The sequence below is a fragment of the Euprymna scolopes genome, chromosome 9, assembly GCF_053919585.1.
Source record: "Euprymna scolopes isolate OS-2025 chromosome 9, ASM5391958v1, whole genome shotgun sequence".
Lineage (NCBI taxonomy): Eukaryota > Metazoa > Mollusca > Cephalopoda > Sepiida > Sepiolidae > Euprymna > Euprymna scolopes.
In genome coordinates this window covers 165614085-165626306 of record NC_136490.1, presented here as the reverse complement: position 1 = coordinate 165626306, position 12222 = coordinate 165614085, and the positions used below count along the sequence as shown (strand labels likewise).

The following is a 12222-nucleotide window of genomic DNA, read 5'->3' as shown; positions in this document are numbered from 1 at the left end:
AAGAAAAAATAGCAGTCGTAGCAAGTCATATCAAATATGAAGTGTCTTCAATTAGTTTTCAGACTTTTTCTGTATGGACACTTTTATTGATAGTACACTCATGAGATTCTGGTCCGTTTCGAAGTAATCTCCTCCATCTGCAATGCATTTGTACTTGTGTGAGCGTGTCAATGACCTTCGTCACAACCTCTTTCATCTCCTTAATTGTCTCATAATGACAGGCTCTAAGGTTTTCCTTGAGCAAAAGTTACAAGGAGCAAGGTCTGAACTATAGAGAGGGTGATGAACGGACTTGATGCCCATCTTGGTCAAATAGTCTGTGATAAGGATGGAGTTGTGGACTAGTCTTCTATAAGAACCTTTGAGACAAACTTTACACAAATCTTCCGCATTTTTAGCTCCTTGCTAATAATTGTGTGTATAGTTCAATGCACTAACATCAAAATGTGCACTTATTTTCTCTCTCAACACGCAACGGTCCTTATCCAAGAAATTCTCTGATGTTTTGACTTCCTTACTCCTCTCACACCTCTCATCATCCCTCACAGATTGTCTGCCTTCCTTGAATCTCTTATGCCAAAAACTGATGCTTAATTCATGCAAGATGCTCCAAAAGCATTTTGAAGCATTCAATATGTTTCCGTTTTGGCATTTTTTTTCAAGTTTAAAACAGAATTTTATTGCATATCGTTCTTCTAAAGTTTCCTTACGTCCAGATTGTATTTTTTACTTCACTAGATGTGTCAATCAGGCTTTAGTAGGGTGTATTCCAATTCCTGCTGTAGCTGTTCATTTGAACCTGAAATCATAAAAATTGGTTAGTCATCTCATAAGATGTATAGCAATAACATGTTGAATTTTCAAGAGTCTACGACAATTTTAAATGCTTATACAAAAAAAACGTCTGGAAACTTATTAAAAGCACCTTGTATAGTGCATCTATATATCATGTGAAAGTATGTTGAAGACGATTATGAAACCTGTATATGGTAGGCATCGTTATGGCTTTCTTCTGGGAGGCAGTTCCAGGGAACAGAAACACAGACAGAATGCTGCCTTCTCTTGTTGTGATGAAATCGATGATGATACATCATTTGTGGATGATCATGGAGACTATGACTAGGCGTTATAGTAAAAACTTCTCTAAATCTAGATTTATATTTCTGTCGATGATTCTGTATGCTAGAACCATGTCTCTTTGCACCCAATGCTGCTCAAGTAAGTAAAGATTTAGTCTTTGAAACTATTGTTTGTAGGTAAGCATGAAGAATCTTGTGAACATCCTTTCACACGCATAAAAAAATTAAGGTTATACAACCAACAAATATGTTGATTAATTTTATGTCGCTAAAGTAAAATATTTTTGAAGAATATTAACTGACAATTTTCAGTGGAAAAGATACTCTGAAACACAAACTACTCTTAAAACTGCTAAAAACAGTTGAAAAAAATATAGAAAATACAAAATACTATTACGTTCAATTCGTTAAATCCAGAGTTGCTGAGTAGAGGCCGGAGACCATGAGTTTTGAAGAATAACAAAAATTATCCATTCTAACTAGCATTACTAACCCAGAAGTGATTTCATCAGCATCTGATAAAATCAGAAGCACCGAATTCTATCCTTTGCGATCAGGGCCAATTACTGCCAGAATTTTTCCCTATCATTTAAAATGCTCTGTATGGAATAAAAAAACACATCTATATGGGATGTTGCTGAACTTATAAAAACCTTGATTTCTATAAGGCAACTGGTTGTGACAAAATTTGAATCATTTTGATTAAACATCTGCACTTGGAAGTAACTTTTATTCTTACAAAACTGGAAACACTAGATAAATGGATTATCCATTTATCTAGTGTTTCCTTTTAAATGGACTATCCATTTATCTAGTGTTTCCTTTTCAGATTAAACATGTTTTTAACTCATTTCAAAGTGTGTTTTAACATATTTTATTAACTATTTGCTCATATATTTAAATTGCATATCTAAAGCTGAAAATGTGATTTAAACTCACATGTGACAGATCAAAGAAAATTATATTTCAGATTTACACATGATAGACCAAAGAAAATGCTATTTCAAACTTAATGTGCCAGACTCCTTTCTCTCTGATAGGTTTATAAGTAATCGATGATAAGCAGAAACCTGAAGCACATAATATCAATGCAAACATGCATCAAGAATTCATTCTTTTTACTGATTTTTATCAATGATTTCCCAAATCACATTCTAATATCTTTTGTTGACATTTATGCAGATGACACAATTATCTATAGCAACACTTACAAGAGCATTAGTGAATATGATTACTCTGTCTGCTCTTACTTCTGACCTAAAACATGTAGTGCAATAGGAGAAATGGTGAATGGTAACTTTTAATACATCTTTAATTAAGCATTTTTTGTTTCACCACCAATGCTCTGATGCTTACTTTGTCCTAATTAAAATAATTGACTTTCTCCTTGAAGAAGACCTATGCTTTGATAAGTTTTGTGAACTGACCTTCACACCATACCTGAAATAGAGGACTTACATAAAATCCATTGCTATAAAAATTGTTGAATCATTCTATCGCTCCAGAAACTATCTAACTCTTGACAGAATCATTAAAGTGTATAAAAATCAAATACATCCAAAGATAGAGTGCTCTTGCCACCTCTGGAGAAGTACCACTTAAAGCATCTTTTTATCCTTTCACTGAGCAAACATAAAAACTTTGACAACCAGTTTAGGATGTTCCGTTCTCTTTCGTATAAACTCTTTCTTACAGTAGTAGTTGCTTGGCTTTATTTAGTCTATCATTATTTTCATTGTAGGCGTTCGACAGAACTCTAATCTGCTGTTCCACACAGTAAAAAATTCAGAACTAAAACTCGTCTCTACAACCTGTGAAAATAATTTAATTAATTACATCCTCTGTGAAACCTAAACAGAACTTGATCAAATATTCTTTCAAAGAACTACCTGTTAATAGAAATTACCATTGGGCTGCTTCCCAGTTACACAGGTATAACATTGTCATTTTCAAGTCTAATGTTAATCAGTTCTTGTTGAATAAGTATCTTTAATGAGAAAATTCTGCCCAGTTGCAAGCACTGTTATCAACCCTCTGGACAAATGAATTCATGTTAATTTATTTTTATTTCGGACTATTAGTCTCATCTTTATTAGTTGTTTTTTTTTTATCTTTTTATTGGTTTGTTTATTCACAACGTTTCGGCCAACTATTCTTCTGGCCTTCATCAGGTGGTAACCGCGACGGATAGGAACTTCGAATCTCCTAACTGCATTCTCAGCCATCACTGCCATCCGTAGTTGTTGTTGTCTCACCACATTTTGGACAATGCTCATCTGGAACCGTAGAGATTCAACGTCTCTATCAACTGCGCCACGGGCCCCGAAGGGCGATCAAGGTTGGATTTTTAAAATCCAAAAAAAAACAACTAATAAAGATGAGACTAATAGTCCGAAATAAAAATAAATTAACATATAATGCTCATCTCAAAAAATGAATTCCAATTAAGGAATAATATATATAAATGAATTCATGTTTATCATTCCTTGGCTTTTTGGCTGTGATAAATATTGATGTGTTCGAACATAAAAACAAATGAAATATTTTTAACCAACATGTGATAGACTGACGAAAATAACATTTCAATGCTATACGCATCAAACTAAAGAAAATATTACTTACACGTGACAGACTTATCAATGAAAAATATCTTCTTTATATAAATCGCTGAATGTATCAAAACTAAAATTAAAAAAATGCTAATTATAAATAAGTCTGACAGTCAAAAGAAAATGTGTTTTAAAACTTCACTGTTACAGAGCAAAAAAAATAGTATTTCAAATGTAAGCATGACAGACAGACCAATGAACAGACTGATTGATGAAAAATAATTTTATTGACGTTCTGACTAAGATCAAAGTGGAGTATCTAAAATTAAATTATTCTTAATAAAAAGCAATATATTTACTAAAAGAATAATTTGGAGATTTTAAGTAGGACAATACCTGGAGTTGTGTTCAGAGTTAGTGGAGGATAAATCCTGCTTGATTAGAGCAATTTTAATTTTTGTCTTATTTAGAGTGTCCCATTTGGTAAAGCTTGATAATTTGAACATTAAAAAACTGACCTTGTGTCTAACTTCGACATCGTGGGGATGCCAACAAATAGCAAAAGATTAATGGACAATTTGATGCATCCTAAATAAGATGTGAAAGGTTTTATAAGAGTTGAGAGCTATGGCCCGTACATAAATGGCTACTAGTCCATGAGACGACCCCCACCCCCAGGATGCAGAATTCGATACACAGTCGATTTTTTAGTGTGAGAAAAACTATCATAAATAAAATACGAAAAAGCTTTTTGATAGATGAAAGCAATGAAACATATAGAAATGCCCTTATTTATTTGAGCCCCCCCCCCATGGGCTCAGGATTCGACACGCTCAATTTTTAGTGTGGCGAAAACCATATAGAAATGGGTACTAGTCCTTATTTATTTGAGGCCCCCCCCCCCCATGGGCTCAAGATTCGACACATTCAATTTCTAGGGTGGGGAAAACCCAGCTTCCTAAAAAAAGATATTCTAGATTAGGAAAAAACAGATGAAGTAATCCAAAGGCCGAATGGATACGAGTGTCAATAAATCTGGAGGTTCAAGCTATGTTATCCTTTTAATGCTCTAAAAACACAAAACTTATTCCTGCCAGCAAAGACAAATCATTCAATAACTTACCTTTAAGGGTTTTAAACTGTTTATTTGATTTTCTAAATCATCAAGGGACATTTCATATTGACTTTTGATGCGTGTTAATAAACTTCGGTACGTTTTCAACTTGTTAATTAAGTAAGTAAATGTTTGTCGATAAACCTAAAAAGAGATAAGAAAAAAAATCAATGATTATAAAGTAATAACACAAAACTTTATTTTTTTATTAAATACCATTGCATAGATTTAGTAAATATAATAAATACTGCATAAATCTCTATATATACAAATCAGGTCAGTGCAAAAGATTTTGTCGATTTGTAGAAGTCATATTTTAAATGATTCTAATATATTTCCTAGATAGTGTTATTACTACACATATCATCATTAATTTTTAACTTTTTCTTTTGCATTATTAAAAAAATCATTCATAATTTTCAGCTAAATGCTCACTCCAGTTTACTCGAAAACAATCATTGTAGATCAACAGAAAATAAATCATCTTCCATGATTATAATGCTCGTCCTTACACAGCACAACTGACCAAAAATCTCCTATGAGAGTTCGGTTGAGAAATATTACCCCATTCTGCATATTCACTGACTTTGCTCACTCGGATTGGCACTTATTTTAAGGATTACAAAACCATTTAGATGACTTTGTTTACTTCACAAGAGGAGATTGAACATGAGTGAAATTCATATTTCGCATCAAAATCTAAAGAATTTGACAAGCAAAGCATTTATAAGCACTATCATCACCACCACCACCATCATAAACAACAACAACAACAACAACAACAACAACAACAATTATATTAACAACAACGAGTAGAACAACAACAAACACAAAACAACAACAGCAATAATAATAATAAAATATTAAAGTAAAATAAATCCCAAGCCGGATATAAGAAGAAAGAATGAACCACCTAATGTACATGGATGATCTAAAACGGTTTGCAAAAGCAAAGACAGAACTAGAAACACTATTAAACATGACTAAAGTCTTTAGCCAGAATATCCAAATGGAATTCGGCATGGAAAAGTGCGAACTGCTCACCATAAGGAGGGCAAAATTAGAAGCAACAGAAGGTATAATACTGCCCAATCAAACGGAAATGGGGGCACTGGGTAAACAAGATGGCTACAAATACCTGGGAGAGCTGAAAGCAGACGGCATCAAAGCGATGGAAATGAAAGAGAAAATTGGAAAGGAATACCTCAGAAGAACAAGAAAACTCCTCAAAACGAAACTAAATAGTCAAAAACCAAATTAAAGGAAGAAACATGTGGGCAGTGTCATTGATGAGATACTGTGGACCTTTTATAAACTCAACCAAAGAATAACTAAGGAATCTCGACCAGAAGACCAGGAAACTCATGACGAAGCAGAATGCACTACACCAAAATAATGATAATGACCGACGATATGTGAAAAGGAAAGACAGAGGGAGGGGACTGGTCTGTATAGAAGACTGTGTAAATAACACAAAAAAGTATTAGAAAAATATATAATGCAGAATATTGAAAGAATAATTACTGCAGCAAGAGACAGGAAAGAAACAAACAAGATAGAAAAAGAGACGAGGAATAAAATGAGGAAAGAAAAATAGGAAGAGAAGCAGCAACATGGACAATTCATAAGGATGACAAAAAAAGAGACAAACGAAAACACTTGGAAATGGCTACAAAATGGAAACCATAACAGGGAAACTGAATCACTAATAACAGCTGCGCAAGAAAATGCAATTAGAACTAACCACATTAAAGCAAGGACCGACAAGACATAAGAAAACAGCAAATGCAGACCCTGCAGACAAAGAGATGAAACAATAAACCACATAATAAGTGAATGCAGCAAACTAGCCCAAAATAAATATGAAAATAGACACGATCAAGCGGGGAAGGTGCTGCACTGACAATTATGCAAACAAATGAATTCTGAACACACAGACAAATGGTACAATCACAAACCGGCAGCAGTAATGGAAAAGTCATAAAATCCCATGGGACATGAATATATACAAGGATAAACCCATTCAAGCAAGAAGACCAGACGTCATAATAGTAAACAAGAAGGAAAAGGCCTGCCAGATTGTAGATTTTGCCGTTCCAACAGACCACAGAGTGAAAATCAAGAGAATGAGAAGTGGAGCAAATGCACGGAACTGGCCAGAGAGTTTAAAGGAATCTGGAAAATGAAGAAAGTAAAAATAACACCACTAATAGTAGGAGTGCTAGGTGCTAGGAACGAGACCAAAAAAAAATTTGAAAAAAAAGAATAGGAGAGATTGGAATCAGAGGGATGGCCGAGAAAATAAACTAAATTTCAATAATGAAAACTGCAGAAATATTAAGGAAAACCCTTGAATGTGGAAACTAACACCACACATAAATTACACACAAACTGGATACAGAAACGGTTACAGATGCAAAAAAACAAAGTAACATCACATGAAATCATAAAAACAAACTGTATAAATGAAAAAACCGCCCCCACTATTTTTTTCTTCTCCTGTGAGTGTCACAATAAACAGGCACCACACCAAATAACGAGGCTCAATAGGAGGGGAAGACTGAGGAGAGAAAACATTAGCCAGGCCTCAGCTGGAGATGTCCAAAGAGGACTGGGATCTTGAGGAGTCTTATTGCCACCCAAATTCCAGTGAAGACCACTGGTTGCCACCAACAAGAAATCAATGGTAAGCGGCTGTTGCATAATGCAAATTCTTTTGCAAAGGTTATCGAAAGAGGTGGAGAGAACTGGAAATCTGGGGAGACTTTTTTTTTTTTTTTTTTTTTTTTTAATTATATTTTCACCCCAAACAAGGCACATTGCCACTTTGGTGTAGGGGGCTACTATCAGGGGAAACATCTGCTGGGGCACTATGTAGGGATTAGGGCAGCGAGATGTTGGTTCACGTTGCACTTGAACTTATGCATGTCAGTACAGTTGGGGAAGCAGTGACCTGGAATGGAATTCCAAAGTCTAGCAGTTCTGGGGAAGAAACTACTGGAGTAGAACGATCTTTTACATCTAGGGATCTCTACAGTGTGGGGGTGGGATTTTGCAGCTTGTCGGGTCTGTCGAGGGTGTTCACGTCGTGGGGGCACAAGTGCTTGCAGTTCATCAGAGCATTCACCATTATAATACTTGTAGAACAGGCAGAGGGATGCAACGTTTCGACGATGGGACAGAGGCTGAAGTTTTGATGCCAGTTTAGGGCCTATCAGATTTGCGACTCTCTTTTGAACCCTGTCAAGGAGAGAGAGACTAGTAGCCGATGCACCGGCCCAAATATGACAGCAATACTCCATACATGGGCGAATAGTGGCCTTATAGAGGTACAGGATACTTTCGGGTGTTAGAAGTTTTCTAGCACGGTAGAGAGAGCCCACCTTCCTCGCAGCGGCCCTGGCAATGCCCTCGATGTAATTGTTCCAGCTCATGTTTCCTGTGAACGTTAGGCCAAGGAGCTTGAAAGACGTACTCTCAGCTAAAGAGTTGTTGGTCATTGCTATAGGTGGTAGAGAAGGTTTCCTGTAATTATTGAATGAAACCAGTTTTGTCTTGGTGGCATTGAACGTTACCATCCATTTTTGTCCCCATTCCACTACTGATTTGAGGTCATCCTCTAGTGTTTCTGCCATTACTTTAGATATATGTTCATTTGTTTTCCTGTCGTGCCTGCTATAGAGTGTGGTGTCATCAGCATATATACCCATCTCAGAGGCAATTTTATCGGGGAGGTCATTTATGAATATCAGGAACAGCAGAGGACCAAGGATAGATCCCTGGGGCACTCCGGCATTTATATTATATTGTTTAGACGTACGACCGTCGAGGACAACCTGGATTTTTCTCTTATCTAAGAAGGATTTAATTATGTTAAGTATTCTACCAGTGATACCGTAAGATCTAATCTTCCTGAGGAGACCCTCATGCCATACCCTGTCAAAAGCCTTAGATATATCTAGAGCTACCGCTCTGCCCTCTCCCGCTTTGTCCAGTGAATGGTATATGCGTTCAGAGATTACAGTGAGGATGTCTGCCGTGGAACGGGCTTGTCTAAATCCATATTGATGGTCGGTCAGAAGTTTAGCATCTGTAAGGTGCTGGACTAGAGCATGGTTAATTAAGATCTCAAATATTTTGGCAAAAAGTGGGAGGAGGCTAATAGGGCGATAATTTAATGGGTCAGTTCTTTCGCCAGAATTCTTGAATACTGGTACCACAGAAGCAGTTTTCCAGCAGCTCGGAAAGCAAGATTCATTAAGGCATTTGTTGTAGAGTTTGGAGAGAACTGGAGCTACTTCGGCTGAGCACTTTTTTAATAGCACAGCAGGGATGAGGTCGGGTCCACATGCTTTGGAAGTGTCAAGGTTTTTTATGATAGCATGCACCTGAGCAGGGGTGATTTCCAGATCGTCTAGCTTGGCGTCTGTCCGCATAGGAAAGTCAGGTAGGGGGTGGTTTAAAGGGTCCAGTGTAGAGTTGGAGGCAAACCGACTGGCAAGCATGTTAGCCTTCTCGGTTGCTGAGCAAAGAACCTCGTGATTGTTGGTTAGTGGGGGAATCGTTGATTGCCCATTATTTACTACACTGTTGTAGATTTTCCAGAAGTCACGAGTTCCTAATTTTTGTGCTTCGATGCGTTTTTTAGTGGTTTCCGTAAATTCCCTCTTAGCTGTCGCTATTTCTTTCTTAACGTTACTTCTAGCTTCTATGTACTTTTGTCTGTTTGAACTGGACTTATGTCGGTTAAACCTTCGGAATGCATGCTGCCTTTGAGCAATGGCAGTTGCGCAAGTCGAAGTAAACCATTGGGGAGAGTGGGGCTTGCTATAGAATTTCCGCATGGGAACATGCGCTTCGATTGCAGTTTTGAACCATTCAGTGGTCTCAGTTGCACACTGTTCAGCAGGAAGAGAAAAAATATTTCCCCATGGGGCGTCTCTGATAAGATCTCTGATAGCTTCCCAGTCAGCCTTTTTATAATATCTGGTTGTTTTGAGCACTGGCTCATCAGTTTTGGGTCTAGAGTTTAGGGCGATTTCAACCATTATTACCGCATGATCAGCGTTCCCAAGTGGGCTGTCGGATTTCGTTACACAATCATCAGGAATTGTGGTCAAAAACAGATCTAATAGTGATGCGTGTTGTTCTTCCTGATCAGGGAAGCGGGTTGGAAAAGTAACAATTTGCGATAGGGAGTGAGATACAGAGAAGCTATGAGTTGCGCTGCCTGCTGCATCTGTATAAGTAGAGAATCCAAGCCAGTTTTTGTGATGGACATTAAAGTCACCAAATACATGTACTTGGGCGCTAGTGTCGAAGGAGAGTGCTGTGTCTATGCTGTCAGATACTTTGTTTATTATGGTGCAGTCTTGGGTCGAAGGAGAGCGGTAGAGAAAGTAAAAGTAGCTAATGTTGTGTTGCATGATTAGTCTAAAGCACATAAAGGCTTGATCATCCGTTTCTAGGTTTGTCTCTCTAGTCAGGGGAAGGGTATTACGAATGTAAACTCCAAGTCCGTGCATATGTCTGTCAGAGCCCTTACTTTTTGTCACTTAAACTCCAAGGAACACCACAAGTTCTCGGAGAACAATCTTTGATGATGGCTTGCGTGAATGCTCCTAGTGAGTAAAAAATAATAACTCTGCGGGCAAAGAGACGGACCAATAAACTACATAATAAGCAAATTCAGCAAAGTAACTCAAAAAGAATATAAAAATAGACACAATCAAGTAGGGAATTATGCAGACAACTGCATCTTGAACAGCCAGACAAATAGTACAACACAAACTGGCAGCAGTATTTAAAAATGAAAGTCATAAAATCCAATAAGACATGGATATACAAATGGATAAACATAAGAAGATAGGATGTCATAATAGTTAAGGAAAAGCCTTGCCAGATTGTAGATTTTGATGTCTCAGCAGATCAGTGAAGATGAAGGGGACAGAGAAACGTCGCAAATATTTGGAACTAACTAGAGATTCAAAGAGATAGGGAAGATGAAAAAGTTAAAATAACACCAATAATAGAGGAGCACTAGGAACGATATTGAAAAAACTTTTTAAAAAAATAGGAGAGATTGGAATCAGAGGTATGCCTCTGACCTAAAAATAAAAGAACTCTTCTTTTCTTTCCTGCCCCGAATTACCTCCCCTGTTTTTCTCTCCCTCTGTGAGACAGCAGTAGCAGCGATCGGCCATCTTTCTTCCCTCATGTTTTTTTGCTGGCGCTTAAGACAAGCTATATATATAATTCTAAACTTTGTCTGCAATCTCATTTCGTTATACATTTTCACAACAATTTATTCAACTAAAAAGAAAAAGATGGAAAAATTTCTTAAACCGGATCGACTAGATGCCAATAAACCTGACGCTGCAGACACATGATGTCACTGGAAAAAATCTTTTCACATCTTTCTTGAGGCGGCCGGCAAAGCGCAGCAGACTCCTCTAACAGACAGGCAAAAATATGTTTACTGATAAACCTTGTTTCTCTATCTATATTTAAATATATATCGGACATGGACGACTACAACACTGCCATGTATACTCTTGAAGCGGTGTTCATGCAGCCTAAAAATACGATATTCTGCAGGCATTTACTGGCTACTCGTCATCAACAAAGTGACAAAAGTGTTGACCAGTACTTACAAGTCCTTAATAAACTCGCCAAGGACTGCAAGTTCCAAGCTATCACAGCTACTCAGGCGAGGGATGACTACATCAGAGATGCTTTCATTAATGGAATTTCTTCCAATTATATTAGACAAAGACTCCTGGAGAACAAAAGGCTGGATTTAAGCACAGCGTATGACCAGGCTTTAACCCTCAAAATAGCACAGAAGCAATTAGCCTCTTACTCCCTACAGAAATCTTTGAATGCGTCTGCCGCCACTGTCCGGACCGAAGTTATAGAGGATGACGACTAGTCTGAGTGTGATGAGGGACGCACTTTAGCTGCAGCCTTGGGACAAATATGCTTCTTCTGTGGGAACCCGAGCATGGTAGATTTAGGTGCCCTGCCTGAAGCTCCGTTTGCAAGAAAGGACATTTTGCTTGTGTCTGCAGATCCCCTACAGCAGCTGCTATCAATCACGGTGAGTCAGTTCTCGCTTCTATTCCATCTTACAATTTCACAGAGAGTATATCTCGCTCATTGTTGTGTGGAAAAATTAAAAGCAAGTCTGTTAATATAGTTGTTGACACGGGAAGCTTGGAAAACTTCATTCATCCTGATAAGTTGACAAAGCTAGGACTGTCGACCTTGGCAAGTTCGAAAAAAATTTTCATGGCTAGCAGTTCTCCTTCATCCTCTACTCTCGGGCATTGCATAGTATCCCTCAATCTGAGTGGAAGAAAGTATGATGATGCCAAACTAGCTGTTATGGCCGACTTATGTTGTGACGTCATCCTCGGGCATAATTTCCTACGCCAACACTCTTCTATATAAATACCTTTTCAGGGACCGCTCCCCCCTC

The 12222-nt window shown here is 37.5% G+C and overlaps 1 protein-coding gene across 2 annotated transcripts in view; it reads right to left on the bottom strand.

Annotated features, from left to right (window-relative positions):
* The window catches only part of LOC145284966 (translin-associated factor X-interacting protein 1-like), a 378099-nt gene that overhangs the window by 221882 nt on the left and 143995 nt on the right, over positions 1-12222 (bottom strand). For both annotated transcript variants that reach the window (XM_080134070.1, XM_080134071.1), the window contains exon 4: positions 4752-4886. In XM_080134070.1, coding sequence (XP_079990196.1) covers positions 4752-4886 — 135 coding nt within the window. The remainder of the gene's footprint in view (positions 1-4751; positions 4887-12222) is intronic.